The sequence below is a fragment of the Pristis pectinata genome, chromosome 9, assembly GCF_009764475.1.
Source record: "Pristis pectinata isolate sPriPec2 chromosome 9, sPriPec2.1.pri, whole genome shotgun sequence".
NCBI lineage: Eukaryota > Metazoa > Chordata > Chondrichthyes > Rhinopristiformes > Pristidae > Pristis > Pristis pectinata.
In genome coordinates, this window is record NC_067413.1 from 96,276,486 (window position 1) to 96,294,431 (window position 17,946).

The window sequence follows — 17,946 nt, forward strand, 5'->3', positions numbered from 1 at the left end:
CACCGCCAAGATTTCTACCAACCTCCACTGCCATTTCTACTGAGTCATTTTCTGGTGCAACCACTGAATTGGATCTCCACCAGAGACATCAGGGGCTGTAGGTACACACAATGGAAGAAAACTCAAAAGAACTGCAAGCCCTGGAAATCTGAAATAAAAATAGAAAATACAGGAAACACTCAGCAGGTCAGGCAGCATCTGTGGAGAGAGAAACAGAGTTAACATTTCAGGTTAAAACTCTTCTTAAGAACTGGGAAAGAAAGAAAACTGGGAGTGTCTATGACAGGGTTGCCATGGGATGTAATGCAGAGGACATCCAATCAAATAGGTTTATAGAGGCAGTTAGCGGGTGATAACAGACAAAGTGAAATATGTTGCTACTGGTGGGACTATGGGACATGCCCAGCAACTCAGGCTGTATTAGTGGCCAATATTCAGGATGGATGACTTAGGGCAGAAGTAGCCAGTTCTGATACAGACAGTTCACTCTCACACTCAGCTTTCTAACTCACAGATTATTCCACATTGCTCGCACTGATCATTGCTGTGTCTCACAGCTCACTGGTATGAAGGCTCCAATGCACAGGATCGAAAGAGGCTGCAGAGGGTTGTAGACTCAGCCAGCTCCATCACGGGCACAACCCTCCCCACCATCAAGGACATCTTCGAGAGGCGGTGCCTCAAGAAGGCAGCTTCCATCACTAAGGACCCTCACCATCCAGGGCATGCCCTCTTCTCGTTACTACCATTGGGGAGGAGGTACAGGAGCCCGAAGACCCACACTCAATGATTCAGGAACAGCTTCTTCCCCTCTGCCACCAGATTTTTGAATGGTCCATGAACCGATGAACACTACCTCATTATTCCTTTTTTTTTGTACTATTTATTTATTTTTGTAATTTATAGTAATTTTATATCTTTGCACTGTACTGCTGCCACAAAACCACAAATTTCACGTCAGTGATGACAAATCTGATTCTGATTCACTGCTTACCATAGTATAAGGTGTTTTCTAAACTCAAGTAGAAGGATTATTTCAAGTAGAAGGGCAGGCACGGTAGTGTAGCGGTTAACGTAACGCTTTACAGCACCAGCAACCCGGGTTCAATTCCGGCCACTGTCTGTAAGGAGTTTGTACGTTCTCCCCATGAGTGCATACGTTTCCTCCGGGTGCTCCGATCTCCTCCCACATTCCAAAGACGTACAGGTTAGGACGTTGTGGGCATGCTATGTTGGCACCGGAAGCGTGGCGACACTTGCGGGCTGCACCAGAACACCCTGCGCAAAGGTGCATTTCACTGTGTGTTTCGACGTACATGTGACTAATAAAGAAATCTCATCTCTCATCTCATCTTATTTTCTTTCATCAAGAAGGAAAGGTGGAACGACTGCAGGAATTTGCCAGCGTTGCAAGTTTCCCGTGGTTTAGGCTGTGATAGGCTTCAGTTCCTGGAGTTCCTCATGATTTGCAAGGGCATCCATTTACTCAAAAAAGAGATTTTATTTGACAATATGTTTCAGGATTCACTATTTTGTCATCATCTGCTGCTCACTGCGCAACCTGGAAAACAGTCATGACTGAGACTTTCCTTCAAGATCTACAGCTGTTTAGAAGGACCAGGGAGGTGGAAATCAAGGATAATGATACGAGGGAAGAAGAAAACGAGAATGAAGACATTGGCCACAACATACTTCACCCACAACAGCTGCATGTGGAAGAGACCAATGCTGGACATACAGTCAGGAACCATCTAATAGAACATATATTCTCATGGATTATAAAAGCAAAATAGTTTATAGCACTCATAGGCTTCTTAGAGTAAACATTTTGATGTAATTGGGAAGAGGAGTGGACAACATTCTACCATTTTTGAGCAGATCACCACATAAATAAAGTATTACTAAAATTACAGAGGTTCTAATCACCTGAAGGTAGGGTTTATCTTCCCGAGAGTGTTGGCCCGAGCAGAGGAGGTCATACCTCTGAATCAGACGTGAAAAGAGAAAGCAAACTATGACAAGATCTCACTGAGTGCGTAATTGCCTTCGATCCATTGTGGCCCCTCTTAAGATGACTGCTTGAAATGTCAGCCTCCATTTACATCTTCACAGGGACCTCCCGGTGGCCACCCACTTCAATTCCACATCCCACTCCCACACTGACCTGTCTATCCACGGCCTCCTCTACTGCCACGTTGAGGCCAGATGCAGGTTGGAGGAATAACGCCTCATATTCCGCCTTGGGAGTCTCCAACCTGATAACCTCAACATCGATTTCTCTAACTTCTGGTAACCCCTCCCCTTCTTTTTCTTCCCCCCTGCCCCCCCCCAACTCCTTTGTCTTCCCTTATTCCTGTGGCTCCCTTCCCCCGCCTTGATGACCTGCCCATCTCCTTTCCTCCCCTCCCCCATCCTTTATTCCATGGTCTACTGCCCTCTCCTACCAGATTCCTTCTTCTTCAGCCCTTTGCCTCTTCTACCCATCACCTCTCAGCTTATTACATCTCCCCCACCCTTCCCCTACTCACCTACCTTCCCCCTCTCACCTGGACTCACCTATCACCTGATCTCACCTCTCACCTGAATTCACTTGTCCCCTGCCTGCGTGTGCTCCTTCCCCTCCCCCCACCTTCTTATTCTGGCTTCTGCCCTCTTCCTTTCCAGTCCTGATGAAGGGTCTCAGTCCGAAATGTCAACTGTTTACTGCCCTCCATGGATGTTGCCTGACCCGCTGAGTTCCTCCAGCACTTTTTGTGTATTGCTCCAGATTCCAGATTCTGCAGAATTTCTTGTATCTCTATCTTCACAGTTGTTACTTATATAATTAATCTCCAGATAGAGTTAGTGGCAAACTACATCATCCATTAACCAGATCTGCAGAAGTTCATCAGATGGGCAAATTAAAGAGAATGGAACTGCCAAAAGGGATCTGATGCCAAGGTCAAATCCATACATGAAGTGGGGCAGCCAGTGAAATTGGTTGCAGTATCATTCCTCGTTGTCTCTGGATAAAATACCATGCTTCAGCATGGTGTCTAAATAGTGATCATTTAAAGTGAAGATTACTGAATGTCAGTAACTCCATGGGTTTATTTTAAATCGTAATTCCAGCCCTGAAACCAAACTCAAAACTGAACTTGCTTTTCAAGACCTTTAATCCGGTACTTGCACCTGTGAGACAGCACAGAGGTGGTTGTGCTCAGTAGTACTCAAGGTCAAACTTGGGTTACCAAACCAAGAAAGTATTTAAGGATGAGCAAGTAATTAGACCACTCGTGTGAATTCCATACCAACATTAACACCTGACTGCCTGACCATTCTCTAAGGAGAAGGTCTGAAGGCATCCATCACTAAGGACCCACACCATCCGAGACATGCCCTCTTCACGTTACTACCATCAGAGAGGAGGTACAGGAGCCTGAAGACCCACACTCAATGTTTCAGGAACAGCTTCTTCTGTGATATGCCACAGTTTGATTCAAAACATCTCTTGTTTCTTCAGTATCGGTACAAATGTCTCTTTTTACACTCAAGTTAAAATTATATACTTTTCATTCCATTCATTTCTGATGGAAGCCTCTGTGACCACCAGAGATAAAGGTTATAGATCATTCATAGTGTGTAGTAGCTTGCATTTGCTATGAGGATGATTAATCTTAAGACAGGTAAGGCCAGTAGTGAGATCTTGATGGATGGCAGGTCCTTCAATCCCCACGGTGCCTCTGGGATTGTAACGGGGCTGGTCAGTCAGCGATGGACAGATCTGCTGTGACAATAGTTATCACTACCGTTGCTTCAAACTCCAACCCCTGCCAAATCCATCAACAAACTCCTGGAAACCACCAGTCTGCTCTCCATGGGCTGCTGTGGAAACCAGAGGAGCAGTTCTCTTTCCCTCAAGAATAACTACTTGCTCACAGTGAAGATCAACCAGCTGCTGACTCAAAGTAGGAACTGGTCTCAGGCTGTGCCTTCATGAAAACTCCATCTGTATCTATTATCCCTGAGTAGAATTGATACTCACCTTGCTCCCCACAACCAACTGCAAAGCTCTTACAAGCTTCACACCCTCGGCCTCTGTACCTCCTGCAGCAACCGGATCCTGGGCTTCCTTATCAGGAGACCACAGTCAGTGCGGATCGGTAATAACATCTCCTCCTCGCTGACATTCAACACAGGCGCACCTCAGGGATGAGTGCTTAGCCCACTGCTCTACCCTCTCTGCACTCATGACTGTGTGGCTAGGCACAGCTCAAACGCCATCTATAAATTCACCGATGGCACCAGTGCTGTTGGTAAAATCTCAGATGGCGATGAGGAGGCGTGCAAGTGTGAGATAGTTTGGCTGGTTGAGTGGTGTCGCAACAACAACCTCACACACAACATCAGCAAGACCAAGGAATTGATTGTGGACTTCAGGGAAGTCGGGAGAACACACACCAATCCTCATTGAGGGGTCAGCGGTGGAAAGGGTGAGCAGCTTCAAGTTCCCGGGCATCAACGCCTCAGAGGATCTATCCTGGGCCCAACACATTGATGTAGTTATGAAGAAGGCACGTCAGTGGCCCTACCATCAGGGAGGAGGAACAGGAGCCTGAAGACCCACGCTCAACAATTCAGGAACAGCTTCTTCCCCTCCGCCATCAGATTTCTGAACGGTCCATGAACCCATGAACACTACCTCATTGATCCCTTTTTTTGCATTATTTATTTACTTTGTAATTTATAGTAATTTTTATGTCTTTGCACTGTACTGCTGCCGCAAAACAACAAATTTCATGTCGTATAAGTCAATGATAATAATCTGATTCTGATTCTGAAAATGTGAGAGATGGACTCTTCCATTCTTCTGAGCATATTGTGCATTTGGTCTGACAAGCCAAACAATCCACTGATCATTTCACTCTGCATCTTCTCCTCTTCTGATCCCTCTGGGGTAGGATCACTGTGTGAAGTCACCCTCTTCTAAGGGCACCACAACAGGCTTCCTCTCCCTCCTGCCTGATGCCAAGTGCCCCCTTCACGCAACATGCCCTTCTAACCTTTGCTTTGCCTTCGTGGTGCCTTTATTTCAGTTGGTGTTTGTTAGGGATGACACATCAATGAAGGGTGTTTTTCTTCCTTCTCTTCCTCCTCCGCTGACTCCTCATGATCCTTTGTCTCGTGTTCCTTGCTTACTTGAGTTGGAGCTGTTCTTTGTCTGATAACCGTGCAGTGATAAGGGCATGAACAATCGCGTTGTTAAATGTAGATACAATCCCTTTGAGGAACATGTTCAGCATACTTTTCACAGAGAAAAGTAAAACCATCGCGAGAAAGACTGTAGAATCGTACTAATGTTATGCATTGAAGGAGGAACTTGTTTCATTGTTTCCGCAGCTATCAGCCAAGCAGCTCTTTAGGTTATTGTGATTTTTCCAGCTCTTATTCTGTAGCCTTGCATTTGATGGCTCCCCATGGGCTCTGCCACCATTTCCTTTTCAGGCAGTGGATACCAGAGCCTCATTACTCTTTAGGTTTAAAGAGCTTTCTTCAACTGTCCTCTAATCCCAAAAGCAATCACTTTAAATGCATGTCCAGCACCTACCAATCTTTCTGCCAAGGAAATTGCTTCTTTCTGTTTTCCCTGTCTCGTCCTCACCAACTTGTACACACCTCGGTTAACTCTCCCCTCAGTCTCTTTTTTTTCCCTTTGAAAACAATCACAGCCTCGTAAGTCTTTACTAATAATTATATTTCTTGAGTACTCTCTCGTGCTATTGCATTCCTCTGGCAGTGTGGTAAACAGTACTGCACACAGTATTCAAGTCATGCTCAGTCAATGAAAACAAGTGTTCTGAAAATCAAAAAAACTGCAGATGCTGGAAATCAGAAATAAAAAGAGAATGCTGGAAATGATCAGCAGATCAGGCAGCATCTCTGTAGATAGAGACAGAGGAAACTGAGTCCGCACCGACCATCAAATAACCATTTACACTCATCCTATGTTACTTCTATTTCTTTATCTTCCCCACATTCCCGTCAGCTTCCGCAAGGTTCTACCAATTACCCACACACTGGGACAATCTACAATTAACCTACCAACCTGCACGTCCTTGGGGTGTGGGAGGAAACCCGAGTATTGTAGGAAACCCATGCAATCACAGGGAGGACTCCAAACTCCACACAGACAGCACCCGAGGTCAGGATTGAGACAGCGACTCTACTCACTACACCTCTGGGCTGCCCAGCTGTGGAAAGAGAAGCAGGATAACAGAGTTTAATGTTTTTGTAAAAAGTGGGAAAGAGAGAAAACAAGTTAGTTTTAAGTTGCTGAGAAGGTAGGGGAGGGATGGTAGGGTGAGACCAGGGTTGAATAAGTTGCAGGTGGCATCTGATCAAAGGGTCAATGGGAACAGTAAGAGAGAGAAAAGATGAACAAAAGCAATGAGATGAGGACAGTTAGACAGTGAGAATACAAACATTGGAGGATAAAAGGTACTTGACCACCTTACCCAGGCACAAGAAATTCTGCAGATGCTGGAATCTGGAGCAATGCACAAAAAGTGCTGGAGGAACTCAGCAGGTCAGGCAGCATCCGTGGAGGGAAATACACAGTCGACGTTTCGGGCCAAGACCCTTCATCAGGACTGGAAAGGAAGAGGGCAGAAGCCAGAATAAGAAGGTGGGGGGGAGGGAGAGGAGCACGCACAGGCAGGCCTTACCCACCTGTCTTGCTACTTTTAGCCAGCTATCTATGTATATCCAAGATCGCTCTGTGCTTCTGAATTTCTCATGCTTGTTCCATTTATCATATATTAACTTACAATGTTTGCTCTCCTTCCCTAGTGGAGACTTCAAACTGCTCTGATTGAATTCCTTATTAAGCTCATGACCATCTAATCAGTCAGTTAGAACATAGAACAGTACAGCACAGGAACAGGCCCTTCGGCCCACAATGTTGTGCCGAACCAATTACGTTAGTAATAAAATGCCCAACTCAGCTAGTCCCTTCTGCCTTCACAATGTCCATTTCCTACCATTTCCCTCACATTCATGTGCCTATCTAAGAGCCTCTTAACTGTCTCTATTGTATCTGCCTCCACCACCACCCCAGGCAGCACATTCCAGGCACCCACCACTCTCCGTGTAAAAAAAACTTGTCCCGCACATCTCCTTCTAACTTAGCCCCTCTCACCTTAAGTGCATGCTCTCTGGTATTAGACATTTCAACCCTGGGGAAAAGATACTGGCTGTCTACTCTATCTATGCCTCTCATAATCTTATAAACCTCTAACAGATCTCCCCTCAGCCTCTGACACACCAGAGAGAACAACTGAAGTTTGTCCAAACTCTCCTCATAGCACGTGCCCTCTAATCCAGGCAACATCCTGGTAAACCTCTTCTGCACCCTCTCCAAAGCCTCAACATCCTTCCTATAATGAGGCGACCAGAACTGAATACAATACTCCAGATGCAGCCTAACTTAAAGTTTTATAAAGCTGCAGCATAACTTCCTGACTCTTGAACTCAGTGCCTCAGTTGAGCAAGTTTTGAGTTGGGAGGTGGGGGGTGGTTGGCGGGGGTGGGGAGGTGGTGTAGAGAATTCTGGTGATTATCTGACCATAGGATTAGAGCTAAAGGCACAGTAGCAGAGCAGTTGGCGTAACACTATTACAGCGCCAGTGATCAGGGTTCAATTCCTGCCGCTGTCTGTAAGGAGTTTGTATGTTCTCCCCGTAACTGTGTGGGTTTCCTCCGGGTGCTCCGGTTTCCTCCCACATTCCAAAGACGTACGGGTTAGTTGGTTGACATGGGTGTAATTGAGCAGCGCAGGCTCATTGGGGCGGAAAGGCCTGTTACAGTGCTGTATAAATAAAGTAAGATTTAAAGTTAACTATTACGTCAGTGCTGAGGTCTTATCCTCGCATTTCTTGTGAGATCATGATTACTTATTTCTGAAGGTGTCAATGCCTGCACCATTGCACCCAGGGTGCATCCGGCTGTTCCTCTGGACCCTGGCATTCCTGCCTTCACGATTGTAAAACTTCTCCATGAGTATTGGACTCTGGGAGCAGGCTTCCTCCCTGTACTTACTGCTCTGTCAGCCATTTTCCCAACCTGAACAACGTGCGCCAGCTGCAGCAGTGGTGAGTGTGTTTTGCATAGGTCCCATGCAAAAGGGTCATGGCTGTGAGACATATTGAACTTCTTTGTTCGCGTACACTAGTTTCCATATAAGGCAGCATTTTTAAAACAAATGGGCTGTATACTGTTACATAAGGATCATGAATGAAATTCATTCTAGAAAAGAAAAAGAAAAGGAAAAGAAAATCATGTTTTCATGATTTATTCACTGATAACTGTTTTTCATCTTTTGAACAATTGTCTAACAAATACAATTTGCCTAGATCACACTTTTTTCGATATTTGCAAATTAGAATTTTTTTAAAAGCTACTATACCCTCTCTTTTCCCACACCTTATAAAACTGAAATTACAGAAAAAATTTTTGGTTTTAATCCTTGTCAGAAGGGCTTGATAGCAATAATTTATGATTTAGTTATGAAAATTCATTCAGAACCACTGGATAAAATTAAGAATGAATGGGAGTGAACTCCAGACATCTTCACCTACAGAGACTTGGAAGAAAATTCTTCATTTATTTAATACATCTTCAATGTGTGCCAGACATTCTTTGAGACAGTTAAAGGTAGTTCACAGGACCCATATGTCCAAAGATAAGCTAGCTCGTTTTTATCGACATATAAATCCTTTATGTGACAGATGTAAATCAAATGTGGCTTCTTTGACACATATGTTCTAGTCCTGTCCTCTTTTGGAAAAATATTGGAAAGATATTTTTAACATTATTTCAAATGTATTGAAGATTGATTTACAACCTCATCCTATCACTGCAATTTTTGGTTTACCAAGGATAGAATCTGGCCATCTATCTGCCTCCGCTAACCATATGATTGCCTTTGTTACATTAATGGCCAAACGATCCATTTTGCTTAAATGGAAGGATCCAATACCCCCTACTACTTTTCAATGGTTCTCTCAAACTATATCATGTTTAAACTTGGAAAAAATTAGGAGTGGTACTGTTGATCCTTCGCTTAAATTTGAGGAAGTTTGGAGTCCATTTATTCAATATTTTCACATGATATAGATCCCCTTATAATAACCTTTCAATTTAGAGGAACGGAGTTGATGACATAATATTGCTCTGTTTCTATTGAGAAATTTTAGTCCAGTTTTTTTTTTGGTTTTTTTGATTTTTTTTCTTTAACTTGGTTTGATATATTGTTTATAATTTTTCTTATTGTTTTGGGTTTTTTTCTTTTTTTATATTTTATAATAAATCTTTTTCTTTTATATTATATTCATTCACTAACAGATCATTGGATCTATAGATTTTTTTATACTCTATTGTTCTTTATGATTATCCATGTCATGATTGATCTCCTGATCTCTTTGTATTACATGTATAAACATTGATATATTAATCTGTATTAATTTGAAAACTAATAAAAAGATTGAAAAAGAAAAGAAATTCATTCTCTTGCAACAGTTGAAAACAATGTAAAACTTTTTTATTACTGAAATCCTAGGGATACTTGCCTTGTTCTAACTTTGGCCAAATGTTATTCACCTTGTGTTGCTCTGGCTTCAACATCACCTAAGTTTTAAAATCCTCATTTGTGTTTTCAAGTCGTTCCATGTTCATTCTACCCCTTCTCTTCCCACACTTCTGCATCTCTGTGGCTTTACAAGCCTTCCTTTCACAATCCAACGATCTACAAGGTCTCTGCAGGCCAGCATCTCCAGCCTTTTGCACACCCCTGATGATCATACCTGTGCTTTGCCCTCAGCATGAGAACTCCTTTTGTAAATGTTCCTTGTCTTCACCTCTCTTTCCTTCTTTAAGATGTTTCTTAAGATGTGACAGTTTCATTAAACCTTTTTTAATCTGCCCTCATATCTTTGTGTCAATTTTTGCCAAATTTATGTTTGATAATACACCTCTAAGGTGCCTCTAAGTTAGAAGTGCCATATGCAAATTGTTACTGATGTTATGTAAAACTTTCAACAGATGCGGTTTTCACGGGAGATATTTGCTTGGTTTTGGTTATAGTTATTGGAAGACTTTGACGAATGCAAGCTTTGAAATTTCACAATTGGGCTTACTGCTAATCGAAAGACTAAACATTGCAGATGGTGGACATCTGGAAGATGCTGTCAGTAATCCGGCAGCCTCTGTGGGAAGAAAAGTAGAGTTTGCATTTCTGATCAGCTGAAAAAACATTGATCAGTCCTGATGCAGGGTTTCAACCCAAAACATCGACAATTTCTTTCCTCCCACAGATACTGCTCAACCCACTGAGTTCCTCCAGCAGATTGTTTGTTGGTCTTGATTTCAACATTAACTCTTTCCATATGCACAATGTCATCATATTGAAGTGGTGTGTGTTTTCCTACAAAAAGATGTCAGGTGTCTAAGCCTAAGGGTTGACGAGAAAGGTGGCAGTGATACTAAGTGTCTCAGACTAGAAAGCATCACAGACCTCAGTCCTTCCTTAGCTTGCTACAGTATTTTGCCAGGTTTCTATCAGGCCTTTCCATGATGTTAAAACCTCTCTGCAATTAGCAAGGAAGCTTTGGAATGAAGATCAACAGAGGGCAAATCATTCTTGGTCTAGTAGATGCAAAACGAGATACTGAATCTTTCCTGTAATGTCTTCACTAGTGGTCTTGAAGCTGTCATCATTCATGTTGTGATATGGGTCACAAGTGACGTGTACTGTATGCTGCTTGAACTTTATCAAAGAGTGAGAATTATCCGCAAATGGAAAAAGAGGCATCAGCGATTATCTTTGGCGCGACTCTTTCACAAATTCCTGCTGCTACTACTTCAATCAGAGGACCCAGAACCTACACTATCTAATTAATCCCACGCCTCTGCTGTTTTTCCCCTGGTCCGGTAGATATTAACTTTTCAATCATGTATTCAATTTCCTTTCGAAAATTATGATCAAGTCCATTATGACAGTACCGTGCATTTAGATGATAGCAAACTGTTCCATTAAATAAAATATCTCCTCTTTCTGGTTTTGCCAATTATCTTATATCTTTGTGTTCAGGTCACTGATCCTCCTCACCACTGGAAGCAGTTTTTCTCATCTGTTCTATAAAAGTCACTCATAATTCCTCATAATCTCACTGTTAAATTTCTCATAACCTCCTCTTTAAGAAACACACTCCAGTCACGCTGGTCTCTGAATCACTTTCTAATAAACATCTTCTACACCTTCTTCAAGGCCTGGATATTAATACTGTGGTAATAACAAAACACCTAAAAAAGAATAATGGAATTGAACTAAGTCAGCATGGATTTATGAAAGGGAACTCATGTTTAAACTAAATTATTGGAGATCTTTGATGATGTGACTAGTAGAATAGATAGGGTGCATTTATATTTTCAGAGGGCTTTCAATAAGGTCCTACACAGGAGATTGGTTGATAAATTACAGCACGTGGAATTGGGATTCTGGACTGGCATAGATTGAGAATTGGTTAGCAGACAGAAAGTAATGAATGGGAATGAACAGGGATAGGAATAACAAACTTGTTTCCTCTGCAGCATCGGAGGCTGAATAAAAGTACGTAAGGTTATGAGAGGCATAGACAGGGTAAGTAGTCAGAGTAGATTGGAGGAGTGAGAGGTGATCTCACTGAGTCTTACAAAATCCTTCCAGGGCATGTTTGAATAAATGCAGGGAGGATGTTCACTCTGACTGAGGCATCTCAGAATAAATAGTCAGCCATGTTGGACTGTAATGGCAGAGTAGATTCGAAACGCGATGGCTCACTCCTGCTCCAAATGCTTGTGTTCTTATATCTCTATTTAAAAAGTTCCAGAACTGCATTTTTGTTTCACAAGCTGTAGCACTCTACAAAGGGTCACAGACTGTTGACTGTTTCTCTTTCCATAGGTGCTGACTGACCTTCTGAGTTTTAACAACATTTTCAGCCTTTGTTTGCAATATACCTTACTTTCTTCAAAGATAAGTAAATATTAACTGTCAAGGCTTTCTCTTCCAAGATTAGCAATAACATTGTACAATTTATTTCTCATTATTATGACACAGCAGAGATATCATTTATTTGATGAGTATTAAGGCAGCATATTAAGTTGAAGCATTGTCATGTTAATTGTCTGTGATTACTGAGGTGCTAAATGAGTACTTAGCATTGGTATTGAGCAAGGAAGAAGAATGGAGGACAGTGAGATCAGGGCGGGCTACACTGATGTTCTGGGGCATGTTGATATCAACAGGGAGGAGCAATATTAAGGCAGTAAGTCCCCAGGGCCCAATGGGATCTATCCCAGGTTATTGAGAGAGCCAAGAGAGGAGATTGCTGGGGCCTTCTATATGATTGCTGAGACCTTTGTATCCTCTTTAGCCATAGGCAAGGTCCCAGAAGACTGGAGAATAGCCAGTGTTGTTACTTTGTTTAAGAAAGAGAAATAGTTAATATCTTGGGTCAATAACCCTTTGTCACAACTGGGAAATTGGGAGGTACGAGTTAACTTTCAGTAGAGAGAAAGTGGGGTAGAGATTTGGTAAAAAGGGAATACCTGTGATTGGGTGGGTTGTAATGGCTTAATTGGGGTAGTTACCTGCACTTTAAGCATCTTGGTCTGTTAATGGCAAGGTTGTGAGACCTGCCTGGCACATCAGAATTACACAAGTAGGATAAGGAAAACAGCTTGTTTGATTAAAAAAAATGGAAAAATTCCAGCAGGTCAGTCAGTATCTGTAGAAAGAGAAATGGATAGAGTTTCAGATTGGGGATGCTTCATCAAACCTGAGTAGGAGAGTAACAAATTAGTCTAGGTGGGGAGGGCAAAGATGGGGAAGGTGATGGGTGGAACAAAGGGATTTTCTCTGATATGATGATATCATGTGGCAATTGGGAATCAGATTAAACTACTACAGCTGTGTAATTTGACGCTAATGTAGTTCTGGCCTACTGGAACATGCCCAGCAGGCTAGACACAAAGGGAAAAGAAATAGGGCAGGAATGTTGAATTTCTGCATTTTGACGGGAAGAAAGAGTAAGTTATCCAAAGTTGGAGAATTCTTGACTGAGTTTGGAAGGCTGCAACATAGCCAGAGCGAAGGTGAAATGTTGTTCCTCGAGCTTGAATTGGATCTCATTGTAATGGTGCAGGAGGCCCCAGACAAAGAGATCAAGAGAGCAAATGGAATAATGGATTAAAATGCAGGCAACTGGAAGCTCAGATTCACTCCAGTGGACTGAGCACAGGTGCTTCACAAAGAGATCACCCAGTATGGGTTTGGTTTCTGGAACGTAGAGGAGGCCACTTTGTGAACAGCAAATGCAGTACAGTGGATTTGAAGAAGTGCAAATTAATTGTTGCTTCACCTGGGAAGACTTCTTGGGTTCCTAGATGCTGGAAAGGGAAGAAGTAAAAGGAAGGTCACTGGGGAATGGTGGGCAGGGATGGAGGAGCGGAACAGGGAGCCGAGAAGGGAGTGGTCCCTCCAAAATGTTGAAAGGTGAGGGGAGGGGAGTACATGTCTGGTGGTAGAATCTTGTTGGATGATAGTTTTACTTTGTTTAGTAGGCTATATGGATTTATATAAATTCCCAAGCAGTAATTTGAGATCATTAGCTACAATTTTAGACAGGATAATTGGATTGATATCCTTGAATCAAATAAGGTTGTGAGAAGAATTGATAGAGATGTACATGATCATTACCTTTACGCACGTGTGCGTGTGTGCGCACGTCTTTCAATGTAATGTAAACTTTATGTGTTTAAATAAGGTAAAGAGCTGAGTTAAGGACCAGGGGACATGGATCCAAAAGGATGGGCAAAGGATACACAGAAGATTTGAGGAAAAACCTACTTATATAGAGTGGATGCAGTTTAAACTTCCTGCTTGTAAAAATGATGGAAACAGAGTCAATCGGTGTGTTCAAAAAGAGTTATGTAGGGAAAATAATAGCGGATTCACAGAGAAAGAGCAGGAAATTAAGCCAACTGGATTGATCTGCGTGGACCCATGGGGCCAAGTGGTTTGTATCTGCTCCTTCACGAACCAGCTGAATGCCAGTCTTTCAATAGTTTCAAAGTTGTGAGGACATGTAACATCATAAACACAAATATTATTGGTTATTTAATGGAGTTCTGTTTGGTTTGCAGGGGCCAGAGGAAACACTACACACTCGGAACCTGGTACACCTGACCAACACCAGCCTAGCCAAACACACCCCTCCTTTACAGTTGGGGCGCAGGTTGGTACATTACAACTTTACATGGATGGCACATCACCTGCGTTTGTTCGTGAATGTATGCAAGTGCAAATCAATCTCTTTGTTAGAAATCATGATTCAAATTCTGTCAAATTATTGTATATGTGCCTTTCATGACTGATTGTGCTTATTAAGAAGTTAAACAGGATAACATTTCTGTAAATCCATTGTCATTGTGTATGTGTGAGGGAATGATGTAGATTTAACGAATTAATGATCAACGATTTAGGAAAAGCTTCTTCCCTTCCACCATCAGATGAACCCATGAACACTACTTCATTATTCTTTTTTTTTGCACTATTTATTTATTTTGTAATTTATAGTAACTTTATGTCTTTGCACTGTACTGCTGCCGCAAAACAACAAATTTCACGACATATAAGTCAGTGATAATAAACCTGATTCTGATTTGTTTCTGCAGTCAGAGGCAATTGAATCTCCATCTATTTGTATAAGGAATTGCTTAGCGTCATTGTGAGTTTGTTGACCAGTTCGAGTGAACGGCTCTTGCTTGCTACTGCACTTATCTATCCAATTTATCAATATCTGTACTTCCTGCCTTCATTATCTCTGGACACCTGTTTAGCATTAGTCACCCCTTTCTGCTTCGCCTTGCCAATGACATCCAAAGGTTGGGGCCCCGTTATTCATCATCACTTAAAAAATGCACCAAGTTGATGCTGAATGGGTGATCCATGCCAGTTTGACGTGGTGTACTTTGGGAACGATTTTATTGCATGCATGTTTTATAAGGCATTGTGCACATGAGCAATAGGATTTGCAGTCCTCGTGCAGTTATGCACCTTAACTGTGTGTGATTTTGGGAACTGATCCCCCCCTTGAATGAGGTGCTGCCGTGCCTGAAGGCCTTAATGACAGTCCTGGGTGAAAAGTGCCAGGAGGAACCTGATTGTGAGTTCCCAATGCCGGAATGGAGAATATAGCAGAAGAGGTAGATACCTGGAGGGAGGATAGGAGTCCTAATTATTTCTCAAAACAGTAAGAGGTTTTGCCTGAATAACAAACAGATTCTGTTGTGTCTTCTCTAACAGTTTCCCAACAACAATGCAAGAAAGGTCTATCCCTTTACGTTGTGTGCTTCCTTCATTTAGGGCCTGCTTGTAGCGTGCTCTGTTTCCTGACAGAGAACAGGATATGTTGCATATCCACATTATTGTGTAACAGCGCCATGTTGAGCTGGCATTGTACAATGATCAACATCATAGTGTGTGCATCGTGTACGTGGCTCATAGGTGTCAAGAACATGGAAATATGACGTCACAATCACATGTAGTGATCAATTTTACTCATAGTTCAGTTGGTTAGCAAATAAAAACTTAAATTTCTAGACCACATAGTCATATTTTTGGTCATTCCTTGGATCTTGTACCCGGAGATCTTCCATGGTGCCAGACAGAGTCTCTAACCTTTGGTCAGATTATATGACTATTTGTCCAGCGATTGCCCAGCAATAACATTAAAATATTGCAACTCTTCATGCAATGTACTGTTATTTTAGTGTTATATAAGATTATTCAAGGCATCTGGAAAAATACCACCAATGATATCTTTGCAAAATTCTTCAAATTCACTGAAGCATAAGTGAACCAATGTCAGTATCTTCTTCCAGGCCCTCGTTCCCAATATTGAGGCCCCAGTTAAACTCAGTCAATTATGTGGAGTAGGCTATGCCATCTGCATGGCCAGCACCAGACTCCCAAAACAAACCCTCTTTTCCAAGCTCTGTCATGGGATGAAATTACCAAAGAGACAGAGGAAAATATGATCAAAACCTCCATGAAGAAACGCGGCATCCCACCCACTCCTGAGAATCTCCAGCTCATGACAGCTCAAACTAAAGAAAGAGTATTCCTGATGGTATTGATATCCTCAAGGCTTTGCATCAGGGGCACTCAGAAGCCCTGCATAAGCCATGGATGGAGTGCACCACCTCACAAACTACCCACAAGTCTGCCACATTGGTCAGCACCCATCCCTTCTGTGGAAGAGTCTGCAGTTCCAAGATTAGCCTCTTAGCCACCTTTCGGACAATCACACCACTGAATCCGACGTGGTACTGAAAAGCGTAGTCTTCTTGAAAATCAGTAAAATGTCTATAGACATCTTTGATGGAAAAAACTAACAGCTTTTCCCACAAGCCTTAAGTCACTGGTAACAATCTTGCTCCTGAACCAGAAGGGTACATTCAAGCCCAACTCTTGAGGTTGAAGCACACAATGTGAGCTGACACTTCGTGCAGTATTGGGGACTCCTGCACTGTTGGATTTATTGTCTTTTCAGCCAAGGCCCTGACTCTTCGCTATTGATCCCACGACAATCTTTTGTTTCTTGCAATCCTGTATCCTTGCTAATATTTCAACCCTAAAAAGCAGGAGAGGACAATGATTTTCTGGGAGTAGGACCTTTTGACTCCTGGATGAGGGAGGAGTGCTTTGCAAGTCACTACAGCCCTGAATTTCTTCAATGTGGAACCTGCAGAGAGCAAGGAATGCCAGCCATTTGTCTAACAGGCAATGCTTTGGTGTCAGAATAGCCACTCAATCTAATTACAGAGGCAGGGCTGCAGTTCACAGATATCATTGCAATACACATACAATTTCAATAGCAGTTCGAGTGAGGGCCACACAGTCCTGAAGATCCACTGAGCAGACTGGGTTGTAATTGTTTCAACTTCTTAACATTCCCTGTGGATCAGAAAGAGCAAGAAGAATTGCGCAGGAATTTCTAGTGCGGAAATTACAGTGGCCCTGGCAGAGATATTTAAAACATCCTTAGCCACGGGTGAGGTGCCAGAGGACTGGAGGATAGCTAATGTTATTCCATTGTTTAAGAAAGGCTCTAAGAATAAGCTGAGAAATTATAGACCGGTGAGCCTGACATCAGTTGTGGGTAAATTATTGGAAGGTATTCTGAGGGACGGGATATATAAGTATTTGGGTAGACATGGACCGATTAGGGATAGTCAACATGGCTTTATGCGTGGCAGGTCATGTCTAACCAATCTAACAGAGTTTGTCAAGGAGGTTACCAGGAAGGTTGAAGACAGTGGACGTTGTCTACATGGACTTTGGCAAGGCCTTTGACAAAGTCCTGCATGGGAGGCTGCTCCAGAAGGTTAAGTCGCTCGGCATTCAGGATGAAGTAGTCAATTGGATTCAATGTTGGCTTAGCGGGAAAAGCCAGAGAGTGGCAGTAGATGGTTGTCTCTCTGATTGGAGGCCTGTGACTAGTGGTGTGCCGCAGGGATCGGTGCTAGGTCCGTTGTTGTTCGTCATCTATATTAATGATTTAGAAGATAATGTGGTAAACTGGACCAGCAAATTTGCAGATGACACCAAGATTGAGGGTGTAGTGGACAGCGAGGAAGGCTATCAAAGCTTGCAGGGTAATCTGGACCAGCTGGGAAAATAGGCTGTAAAATGGCAGATGGAATTTAATTCAGACAAGTGTGAGGTGATGCACTTTGAGAGGACAAACCAGGATAAGACTTATACAGTAAGTGGTAGGGCTCTGAGGTGTGCGGTAGAACAAAGGGACCTGGGAATACAGGTCCATAATTCTTTGAAAGTGACATCACAGGTAGATAGGGTCGTAA

The 17,946-nt window shown here is 42.6% G+C and overlaps 1 protein-coding gene across 1 annotated transcript in view; it reads left to right on the forward strand.

The window, feature by feature from the left end:
- The window catches only part of pou6f2 (POU class 6 homeobox 2), a 473,064-nt gene that overhangs the window by 189,751 nt on the left and 265,367 nt on the right, over positions 1–17,946 (forward strand). The window contains exon 3 of the mRNA XM_052022624.1: positions 14,221–14,312. Coding sequence (XP_051878584.1) covers positions 14,221–14,312 — 92 coding nt within the window. The remainder of the gene's footprint in view (positions 1–14,220; positions 14,313–17,946) is intronic.